At 39.6% G+C, this 12,350-nt stretch overlaps 1 protein-coding gene across 6 annotated transcripts in view; it reads left to right on the top strand.

The window, feature by feature from the left end:
* Positions 1-12,350, top strand: part of LOC132908789 (transcription factor SOX-6) — a 326,253-nt gene that overhangs the window by 271,050 nt on the left and 42,853 nt on the right. For all 6 annotated transcript variants that reach the window (XM_060963168.1, XM_060963130.1, XM_060963158.1 and 3 more), the window contains 2 exons: positions 3,477-4,202; positions 11,743-11,953. In XM_060963168.1, coding sequence (XP_060819151.1) covers positions 3,477-4,202; positions 11,743-11,953 — 937 coding nt within the window. The remainder of the gene's footprint in view (positions 1-3,476; positions 4,203-11,742; positions 11,954-12,350) is intronic.

The raw sequence follows: 12,350 nt of genomic DNA, 5'->3' as shown, positions 1-12,350 counted from the left end.
CATGCTGCTTCTCGCGAAGAAGCACGTGTTCACCGCACCCAATCATCGAAGAGACGCGCGCGTGCATTCGTGCACGCGTAGCTTACGCGTTTCTCGCGACCACACGAAAAAAGTAATCTCTTACTCACGTATGACGAGGAAGAAAGTTATGTGAAATTCATCGACGCGTCCAGATGTCGATGGATAGAACGTTATCGTCGTGTTGAAGAAATTGGAGAACGCTAGAGAATTAGAATCGTACAGGGGTTGTCCAAAATTGGAAAAATAAGATTTCTTTTGTAAATATCGTTTTATAGATAATGATCGACTTGAGGATTTATCAATAATTGACAAAACTTGACAACTTGATGATTTTTACTTAGAAGATCGGTCTAACATGAGATACCCACAACATTCAATTAATAAACGTTTACGCTTTGTTCGCCCGCACGAAGTGGGTACATATTTCTGTTTGTAAAACAGGAAAACTACTTTGTTTCCTCGTAAAAAACAATGATGGAGCACAATTAATTGTATAATTATCTAATTTGTAGTTTTTTTTTAGCTTAAGAAACTGATCCGATCTGAAGTATCATCCCATTTCCGGATTGAACAAGCTCGTAACATTTAAACCGTGACTGCTTCTCAGAATCAGATAATTGTATATTATTTCCCTGGACGAAAGATAGAAACAGCGATGTGATTCATAAGTCGATAGATATCGGTTTGTCTATTTCATAAGTGAAATTAATTCTGCTCTCAGAAACTATTCTACTTGTTAATTACCCTAGAACTAAAGTGTAATATTTTCCTTCTAAGAAGAGAATAAATATACGTTACGTATATTACCTCACGATCATTGTATTTCGATGGAATCTGATTTCAATTCGATTCATCTTTAGATTAAAGTAATACGCACTAAAAATTCTGACGTTTACAGAAATAGTTCTACGAAATATGCCTTCTGGAACAAACGTATGTAATGTACGTTATACCTTCATATTATGAAACACAAACATTATAGTTTACCAGGAATAATACCCAGGAAAACAATGGAAACCGAAAAAATCTCTTTCTGGTGATTGCCGTGAATGATTCAATTCCTCCTCTAATTTAATTGTGCACGGTATTTATTGAATATCGTTTTTTCAACTACAGGAAAAAAAGAAAGATTCCGAAAGAAATTAAATCTAATAGAATTTAATAGAACAATTTTCCTATTTCTAATTAAGTATAAGATTGAGGAGAACTAATTTTACTGTCAAATGAGGCCTGATTTGAGGATAAAAAAGAACAATTTTCTAATTATGGAAAAAATAAAAGTTGTTATCCTTAGACTAAAGATTAATTGGCGTAAAACCTGAACTTTATACTAATGACTCATTTTTCTAAGGAAATAGATAGTTTTATCAAGAAAAGAACGTGATTCGATCAAATATGGACATCGTGGGAGACAATAAGAATAGTCGACGCTAAATATTAAAAATATGTATCGTGTTCAGAAATAAAAATCAAGCAACAGTCGATCTGATCAAATTTCTCGAAAAGAATGGTCGATTTGATTAAAAGAATACGATTTCGGAATATCGGTTCGTCGGATGATTTTGGAGCTGAAAGAAGTGCCGGATCGTTGAGTTGACCTCGCAACCTTCGCTCATCTTCACCAGAAGTCGAAGATAATCGGCCGACCATTTCCCCCGCCCGGCAGTCCCGCCGATTGATGGATAGACCGTGTTACAACACGCGCACACAACAATAATCCACGCTTAATAATCACGCTCGATTATTGCGCCTTATGTTCGATTATGTAATTCTCTACGGAGCATCACAAACTCTCGGCCGGGTCCGATCGATCGCGAGATTTAGATTTAGATTTAGTAATTTGGAGACGGAAATTGGTGGACTAGTCTGGACTAGAGTCCGTTGCTAAATTAGTGACAGATAGAGTTTAGACGATGTATTCGGTGAATAGGTGTAAGGAGGCGATCTCGAGATTTCTACTGCTGGCCTGGAGTTGGTGTATATCTGTCTGTCCTTGAATTGAGTTCAGGGGATGGGTTAGAAGGATGGATTGGTAATAGGGTGCGAGATGTTGGTATAATTGTTTTTGGGACGATGGTATATATTTCTAGGTTAATATTTTATTATTATTTATTATTTATCCATTAATACACGAAAGGATTATTGGTCCTAAAATTGTGGTTGAGCCTGAGAAACAAAAGTTTGCAATAATGGATGAGAATTTGAGATTCTGTACAATTATTTTTAAAACGATATTGTGTGTCTTCCGTTCATGGAATTAATTGTACATTTTTTGACTAATTTTTTATGTAAAAAATAAATATTGTAACCACGTATCTTTAAATTAGGTTTGAGAAATGACGGAGAAAGATGCATAGATAATTGGAGATAGAATGTTAGGGAGGTTTAAGTTAATATTCCTTAAATAACATACGACGATTAAAGTTTCTTATTAATATTTAGAAAGAAGAGAAAGAATTTTGAGTAAAACCTCTTATGCCGTGTAATATTCTGATGACTATGAAAATTACTTGTTGACATCTTACTAGCTATTTTAAGGAATATGAAACAGTGACTGGTAATGTAAAAGACGTCAGAGTAATTTTTTTGTTACTAGTTTCAACATTGTTGCTATAAGCGTGAAGACAAAGATCAATTGATTTGCAATTTAGTCGCAAAGGCAGTGTTCTTCTCCTCTCCTATTGAATCACCAATGAAGAATAGCCTCGCGATCGTCTATCGACGGCATAGTAGCATTAACCGTGACACGTGTCAACGCGTTACATTATGAATTATAATTAGATTCATGAGTACTCATTTAACGCCGACGGAGATAATTCCGATCATTGCGCGACACAGTTGCAACTTTGTAGACGTTATGCAACATCATATGTGACACGAGGAAACAAAGTACTAATCGTGCCACGTGATAGAAAAAGAGACAAAAAATGAAGTATCGACATCGTTCATACCTTTCCGTATATATAACACGTGGCAATTTATGCGACACAGAAGCATCTCGAATAATGAGCAAGAAATATGCAGTTCCTCGTCATCGGCTTAGGTTAAAAAATATATCACTTTCTTGATTATGATACTGGATTGTTCGAGTTATTGAATATCCATGTATTATAATATATGTATATAGCAATTAACTTGTTATTATATCGTGTCATAGAGTTAAATCCGACACAGAATTCCTATCATCGGAGAACATCGCCGTACAAGCGTATTGATCACCTGACTGCGATAGAATTCCATTTATCTAAATTTATTAGAAGATAAACGATTTATACGTAACTGGAGTTTATATATAGCAAAAGTTCACTGATTCTTCTCGCTATGATTTTCCACATAGTAGAAGTTTACATTCAGATAACTAGATTCGATCGCTCCTTCGGGGGGCTTCTTTACAAAATTACATCGATACGAAGGATCAAAGAGCTAACCATTTGTGTTTTCGTTTTTCGTTGCAGACTGAGGATGTCCTCAAAGAGGAAGTCACCACCAACGAAGCTATCGGAGGGCGGGGGCGGTACGGGTACAGTGGCAGGCGCCAACGAGGAGGAGGAGGATACGACCTCGTCGGTGACCGGTGGTCCCGGTGGCGAGGTAGCCGTCGGTGAAGAAGGTCCTACCACCCCCGTCGATATCGAGGAGTGTTACCCTCATCAGAGGGGAGGTGACTGCGAGTCGTCCGGCTGTTCGTCGCCGGCGACTACCAGCGAGCCGGATCTCCGAGATTCGCCCTCGCCGTCGTCGAATTCCCTGCAAAGCAAACGACAAAGGATCGTTTTATCCAGCCAGGAGACTCTAGCCTCCTACCATTATCCTCACCACCATCACCATCACCATCATCATCATCACCATCACCACACGAACACATCGTCGTCGTCGGGTGGTGTCGTGGAACCGGCCAGCTCCTCGGAGTGTGGCTCACCGCCAACCCCCTTAACCGTCGACCCCTATTACCCGAGCCATCCTCACCACAACAACAACAACAATACCGTCACGCAGAATAATAACAATAACAACGGCGGTAACGCAACAACTGTTACGAGTAAGAGATCCATGGACGACGTTCTGAAGAGGTTAACCTGTAAAATGAACAGCGAGTCGCTGTCGTTGCAGGACGATACCAGTAATAACAGGCGGAACAGTCCGCCACCCTCCTCTACGCCGACCGGACACAACGCGCACTGGTTAGTGTTCTATTCATGTTCTATTATGAACGAGTTCTTGGGGATTTCAGGGAGATCAATCGGGGCGTATGTGAGATACTTGGAAATGAAATGATACGAACCTTGTGAATATAAAAGAATTTCTCTTGTTTTATAATATTTTTAACGTGTTTATGAGAGAAATAGTTATGGTAGGAAATAATAATTACCGATATAAATAATAGTTAATATCGAAAATAATAATTACCATTCGTATCATAAATTTGTGAATATCTCATACAAAGGATATTTAATTTTTCTTACTGAGTTCTAATTTCTTATCAAAGAAATTTCTTTCCGTCAGATATAATATCGTAAACTTTCTTACGCGATCTAAAGGAATCTATATAAATAGGATTTGAAGTTAGCGACAATAATCGAAATTGTCAAGGAAACAAACTTCAACGAAAATTATAGCGAAAAATTATATTCTTTCTCGATCTAAAAGCTAAATGACAGCGAATAATTTTCGTTGAAATGGATCTGTTATCGCGTAGCTACTTTTTGTAATGATTCGGCATTTCAGATATAAAACCTGAAATAACTCTTCTTTGACTATCTTCAGTATTCGCGATAACCGCACAATATTTCTCAAATCTCCGAAGATAGAATTTTTCTTGATATCCCCTCGTGAATTATCTTCCGAAAAAAGAAAACATCATTTAAAGTTCACCATTTTGTAATATAGAATCCAAGGTATCTCGAGTAACTTCACAAACATTGGAGTGTCCATCGTTAGAAAATGGAGTAGCTCCAGCTGTCGCGTATCGGCTATTTACAGTTTTCCTTTCTGTGTTTCTACCACGATAGTGGACGACGTTAATTAAACGGCGCCAGGAAGTGGCCAGTCAGCCGGGGGAAATGAGGCCGACTCCATTGGCGAGCGTTCCTTCCTGTTTCCCAGATTCACCACGCGAGTTCTGACGAGATCCGCCACGGTTTCATGTACGTTGTCGTCCATATTACGCAATCTGTATCTCCTTTTAATTAGCAGATATTGTTTCTCTTCTAACTGCCACTCGTGGCTGGTGGATTCGTCACGATGTTGCAATCGTCACGCTTTTAATCTGCCGTTGTCTTCCGACCAGCTATCTGCCACTTTTATACACTTTACATAATCCATAAATACAGCGGTTATAAGAAGTATATTTGCACATACAGCACAACTTCGTTTATTTAAATGGAAAAAATTAATGTAGATACAATTTAAAAGAGATTATATAGGAACGATTAAACGAACTCTAATTATACAAGCTACTCTTTTCCCGACAAGTTCGACCTTAAAATTGTACAAAATTAAGGCAGAATTTTTAAAAGAAAATCATCGTGAAACAAATTATTTTTTACATCCATAGTGGTGGTAGGATTTCAAACGTTTAAGCATCATTTTTCGAACAGATCGTCCAATGTACAAACATTCCAAGTATTTTTTTAGCTGTTTTTTTCAAACCACTTTTCGAACAGATCGTCCAATATATAAACATTCCGTTTTGTAACGACGAGCGTAGAACTATCGCTGTTCAAATATAAAAACTGTCATAGGAAACGTTCATCATTGATTTTTACTTTTCAAGCCTGCATACTACGCTAGATCTCTATGCAGCTTGAAACTTCGTTTCCAGAAGTTGAATAAGGGTAATTTTAAAAAATCTGAACGTGTACTTCAATTTTCTAGGTTCTATACTAACCACACAATCTTAAAATCGATCTAAATCTCGAGTTATAACTTTCTCACCAGAATATTTAACGCTAACAGAAATATCCTTGGGAATGTTTGTTCCATGTGAATTAGAATATTTCTCGAGTCGTAATTCGCGTTCTTCTCGAGACTCTCTTTCGAGATTCAACGTACGCGAGAAAAACCTTAACATCTTCGATAGCAACGTCAAGAGTTACAGTAGCAGTATCGAGCTTCTATTCTGTCCTCTCCTCTGTATCGGCCGCGGAGAATAACAACGCGAACTGCTTAAATTTGGCCCCGCAAGTGGCCCACAAAAGCGTCCATTGTTCGAGGAACGACAAGATCCACAGATTCCAGTCGTAAACTGACTCTTCGTTACCGAAGGGAGATCCATCCGTGAAATACAAAGAGGAGCGAGCGTAAAGGAAGTCGTCGGAAGACGGGAGCGAGGGCCGAGGGCAAAAAAACAAAGGGTCCACAGAGAGAGAGCCTGAAAATATCCGACTTCTCGGCTCAGGGACAAAGAAACGCGTCCGAGGAGAGGACGATAAGAAATCGGACGAGTCGACATTTTATCCTGGACTATGCCTTTCTTCGTTTCCATTTCGCGCGAATGTTAAAAACGTGCAGGAAGATCGACGAAGTGTTAGGTAGTCGCGGATTTTGATGAAACTCCATGAAAGTTGGAAAGTGGTTATGCTATTATCAATGTAGGCATTCGTACTAATTACTTGGAAAATTATTAGAATATACTTATAGGCAATATTGTGTTTCGAGATTGTTAATGTATTTACATTCTTAATTCTAATTTTATGACACTGGTTAATTTACATTAGCTTACAGTAAACACGGTTTCACAACAGAAACTAGTAGCATATTGCAATATTCTAGATAAAAAGTAATATATTTTTTATGTGCGTTTAGATATAACTTTTATAAGTTTTATTAAAAAGTAAAGGTAACACCAATCGTGATCTATTAAGATAAAAAGTATGCAATCGACGAGCATTAAAATTTGCAATTTCAGATTGGAAATGAGTTGCAGGATAAGCTTGTAAAAAAAAGTGGTTCTAATAGTAATTCTCGTGTTAACAAGTTTCACTCGACATTGACACATGCCACTTTACAAATGTTGCAAACATTTCATCGAGTCCTGATTGATGTAGGATAAATTAAAGTCACAGATATTTTCAAAATCAGAATTTCCATTTTTAATATTATATTTCAGAAACCGTGCTTATCTCGTGCTTATCTCGCGAACAATAACGAATTCTGTCTATTTATTAGCTATCTCTTTCCGTAATCATGATAAAATCATAATAAATTCCAATAAATTCTCGTTAGTGACGAATTAAAAAAGTAACACATACGAAGAGAAATTTATCTTATTCTAAAAAAGCCTAGTGTGGAAAGACGGAAAAAAAGTAAAACGAGCGGGATTTATCGTGGATATGATAGAGCCGCGTGTGTACGTTATCGCAGAATACGATTAGACTATATTCAAAGTCGATATCGCACGGTCACGTAATAATAATTGCTCCATGTAATCAGGCTCGTGAATGAATTGATTCTTTGTATCGGCGCGATGGGGACGCCTGGAAGTTTTTCCGTTCTCTCTGAACATCTCTCGCACAATGTACAACGTCGAGGATACAGAGTAAAGATTATCCGCACGTGGCTAATTATGGATCACCGTCTCGTTGCGAACTTCTTTTGTACAGGGTGATGAAAGAACTCGACTAATGTCTAGGAACCATACATATATTCTCGATGGAAGAGCATGTAAAGATAATTTTCTTCTATATTTATTGAAGCATCTCAGTTTGGAACATGTTATTTTGGCTGTGTTGACAAACTAGAATATGCCTTAATTTAGAAGCATGTATACGTATATATATCTTTAGAAAACTGAGCATATCATTAGAAACACAAAGGTGGAATTAACCTTTGGTAGTAAAAATTGCCACTGAGTAATTTTATCGTCGCGTTATAGAATATTTTGCCTACAATTAGAATTTTAGCTGTGCCGTGAATCTCTGGCATTTTGCGATACAATTGTCTCGTTATTTTGGTAAAGAAGTCATCTAATTCTAACGTAAGGAACACTAACGTAGTAACTTGTTATCACTGTCAGTATGGTAATCATAAAATTGTTGGAAAAAAATTAAACCAAGGAGATTTCAAGTTCTATAATAAACTTAGAGAAAGTTTAAAGTTCAACGACGTTTCTAAATATTAAATAGAAAGAAAACGAAATGCACAGAAATTACTAAGAAAATCATGTAAAAATTTCAACGGGGTGTGCATGACCTTTCCAACCGAGAATCGGAATCATCTGCCAAATATGCCACAGTGATTCGTCCACGCGTATCTTTCGTTCTATAATTCTCTCGCTTTGCTCTTCGAATCATCGGCCACGAGAAATCTACTAAACATTCCTACCGATGATTGAAACAAAACTGTCGCGCGGAATCTTCTCTGACTGGTAACATCGAGCCTGTTCGAAAAGCAGACGGAACGTGGCAGAATGCAATCCCCGAGGCAGCGTGTAACCATTGAAAGCAAACCGGTGAACTTGGCAAGCACGAACGAGCAGACAGAATCGTGCCAGCCCGCTGCCCACACGCCGCGTGGGTATCGGGGCCAAAATTCTTCCAAAATTCAGCCAACTGTACGACAACTCGCACTTACGTGACGTTCACCCGCTTTTTGGATTACATTCAATTCTGGACCCGACCCCGCTCCGATAGAAATACTTGTTTTAACGACCGACCGCGAACTCGAGCAAATTGCGTTTACTTCTGATCGATCGACGTAGGTAGATTTTTACACATATGTTACTAATGCCGACAAATCGTTGATATTTTGATCTATTATTTGTTATCGTGGATATTTTACAATTTTTAAATAGCGTTGTAATTTGACGAATTTTGTACGTAGGTTCGACTAAATTTCGAAAAATTTTCCACAGGGATTTTGGTAAATTTTATTCCGTGTGATCGAACTCGTATGTCACTTATTTTCACAGATGCCATAATAATTTATAATTTAGCAAGCTAGTCACTGTACGCTTCGTTGTAAGAAATATATCACTAGTAATATTTATTAAAGTGTGGGTGGTTAGATTTCAAGCTTGATAAAGTAGTTTTGCTTTTCAAGCTGATCCAATGAACCCATCTTGTTTGAAGCTCGATGACGCGGTTCAGCCGGAAAGTTAATAAAATCAAAAAGACTTGTCAAGCAGTTTATATCGAAAAGTGGTTTTATCCCGGCGGAAGTATCGGATAAAATTTTGACTTGATAAACAGCAGTTATGGTACAGGAAATTTTCGATCAATTAGATCGAAGATTCTGAAAGAAAAACGTGGATCGTCAATGTTCGTTTGTTCGGCAACAAGAGCGTTGCTATTTTGTAATCATTCTCTGCTTAGATATTCCGCGATGGCTTTTCAAACTAAATCAAACAACACCAGCATTATTCGCTGCTCGAGGCAGATTGCAGCTGCTATACCGTGAATCATTAAACCGTGGAAAGAAGTGGATCGCCAATAGGCAATAAATTTGCCTTATTTCCTTTACAATTTAACTTCTCTTACGCTTGATATCAAAGTCAATGGTAGAAGAAAGACAGAAAGGAAAAGTATTACCATATACAAGGCTTCGATACATAGTCTTTAAAAACCATAAATCAAGAAGGGATTGTACGTTCAATGGAGAACGACAGAGACTCAAATTGAATAAAACTTGTTAATCGAAAGTATATTAATCCGTATGTGATGTCTGTAAACGGACACGCGCGTGGAATTAAAATGGGCGCGTCACATTTAAAAATCCGTATATTATTATTACACGCTCCACTTTTGATACTAATATCTGCTTGCCAACTTCCACCATGCGTGTCACGCGTGTGCAAGCGTTTAATGATATAAACCGTCGAGTACACGCTGCAGATAAAAGTATCATCAATTTCATAATGAATGTAAGCTTCCACCAAAATTACGTTATAGCATGTCGTGCGATAAAACACATAACCAACAGAGGCAAAAAGTAAAAACAAGGGGGAAAAGGAAAAAAGATAATCGAAAGCAGTCGTTATTTACGCGTAATCCAGTTTTATTTGCAAACTTATCGTACGATCGATACACAAACATTTGGTGAAACGTTTGTGTCGCGAGTCGTTTTATTGGATCTTCGACGATCGACGATGGAGTACCCCATCGACGAAATTAAACTCGTGCGTTTCTTATCGTTCATTCAGCTCCGTAGGTGACCTTATTTTTAACCGCGTGACCGCCGAAAATAACAGTATGTCGCAAAATTGGCGTGACAAAAGAAGCAACACGCGTGACATGGCCTATTTTTGGTCAGCCGGAAAGGCTAAGTCCTACGAACGTACGGCGTCGCCAGCGGGGATGATAATAGCGACAGAATGAGCCTTTTGTTGCCTGATACCGAGGTCAACAGGCGCGAATAGAATCTTGTAGCCGCCCACCGAGCGTTATTATCTTCCGAAAGAAAGCCACGCACAGCAAGGGTCTTTCATCGGTCGCGCAAGGATAAAGCACGTATCTTTTTTCTCGATAGGTAACGCTTTCATGATGCGCGATTTTTGAGCCGTTGATGAGTCGCGAGAAACGTGTACGGTGTGTGCTTTAGAGTCTAATTAAGCTTCCATAACGTATAGAACTCTCATCGAATGACTTTCCCTTTCTTCTAAGTATTTTGCTTCCTGCTATATTTTGTAAGGATTATTACATTCGATACCTATAGCTTTTCATAAATAATCGATATTTTTTTAAGCTAGAAATTCCTTAAAAAAGTTCAAAACTATCCCGAAGCTTCGAACAAGCACCATAGATCTACCATTGCGACATCGTTCCGTCAAAGAATAGGAAACTATATCTTTTTTCTTTCGTTGCAAAGTAGATTTCGTAACCATTCGCGCATCACGCGACAAGAACGCACACCTGAATCATCCACCGAGGGTCGGTCTTTAAAATTCCAGCGTCCCTTTAACCGTTGACCCCGTAAGAAACGCCATACAGTTCAGGGCGGAACAGTTACGTATATGTATATTGCCCTAGATTCCGGAAGGCGCGGTTCTTTCAATCCTCGTCCTTATCCTCTGGTTCGACGATGTCCTTCACGATTTCGTATGCTCGCCTCTCGTTGCATAGCCCATCGCGCTGCTGCTGCTCCGGCACAATGCGTCCGTATCACTTATTCGTGGTCCATTTTCCTCGGTATAAAAGAGAGAGGAACGAGAGCTCCGGGCGTAGACCAGGAGGGCACTTTAGAAGGAAGAAACCGCGGTGGAACGAGGAGAAAGGTGCGCGAGAGCGAGCAAAACGACTACTAAAGGCAGAGGAAAGGAAAGAGAAGGAGAATAGGAGGGTGGGTTGGCAGAGAGGGATGGAAGGAAAGAGCGAGGAACACCCCATCACGGGGGCAAACACTCGGGCTACCGTGATTGCGCGGCCGCGACCCTATCTATTATTCACCTGGCTCCCGGCCCTATGTACGCCAACTACTATCCCATTCCAGAGACCGGCAGAGCCACTGGAAACTCTTGCTCGCACGCGAATAGCCTCGTACGTGGCTGATCTACGTACCAGGACTGCTTGTGCTGCTTCCTCTTCCCTCTTCCTCTGTTTCTGTGTCTGTGCATCGCCTTCTCTCTCGTTCTCTTACTTTTTGTCCTTTTCTTCCGTGCTGGCTCTCTCGGTTTCTCTCGCCCGTTGTGCACCGTGCCGTGCAAACTACAGGGACGAGAAACGACCTCCCTACGCGTGTACACGTACGTAAGCGTAATTGACCGTGGTTTGATGGTGTACGTTGCAGCGGAGGCGTCGCCAGCGTGGCGAACAGCGTGCCACCCTCACCCCCGGCCTCTGGCAGGATGCAGAACACGGAAAGTCAGGTCCAGCAGGATAGCGCGTCAGCATTCCTCTTCACGGAAAGCTTCGCAGAGAAGGAGCGCAGGCTCTCCGAGATGATCCTACAGCTGCAGCTGCTCAGGGAACAATTGCTGCAACAGCAAGATCAGTCGAAGGTAGGAGGACTTCTTGATTTTATTTCAGGTTTCACGGGTAGCTAGCTGGTGAGAAAGAGAGAATTGTGGATTCTAGGGTGTAAACTAGGTTTTTTGGAAGCTCAGGTTAATTGGTTTTTTGTGTAAACTTGTTTCTCTCTGTGAATTTTGGACTAGCTTTTTGACCAACGTTCTTGTGGCCGAGATTTTACAGACTTTCGCAAATAGTTACAATCTACTTTACTATTCTTTAGTATAAACGAGTCTCGCGACGCGTGATCGTCAATGAAATCGCCGATCTGTAATTTTATGCTACCGATCAACCTCAAATTCACGATATCAATACTCGTTCCTCCTAACACTCGCGTTTCGTGCTTCCAAAAGATACAGTTTATACCGAGAGTCATCGGACGACGTT

The sequence above is a fragment of the Bombus pascuorum genome, chromosome 1, assembly GCF_905332965.1.
Source record: "Bombus pascuorum chromosome 1, iyBomPasc1.1, whole genome shotgun sequence".
NCBI lineage: Eukaryota > Metazoa > Arthropoda > Insecta > Hymenoptera > Apidae > Bombus > Bombus pascuorum.
The sequence above is the reverse complement of the archived record's forward strand: the minus strand, read 5'-3'. Positions and strand labels throughout refer to the sequence as shown.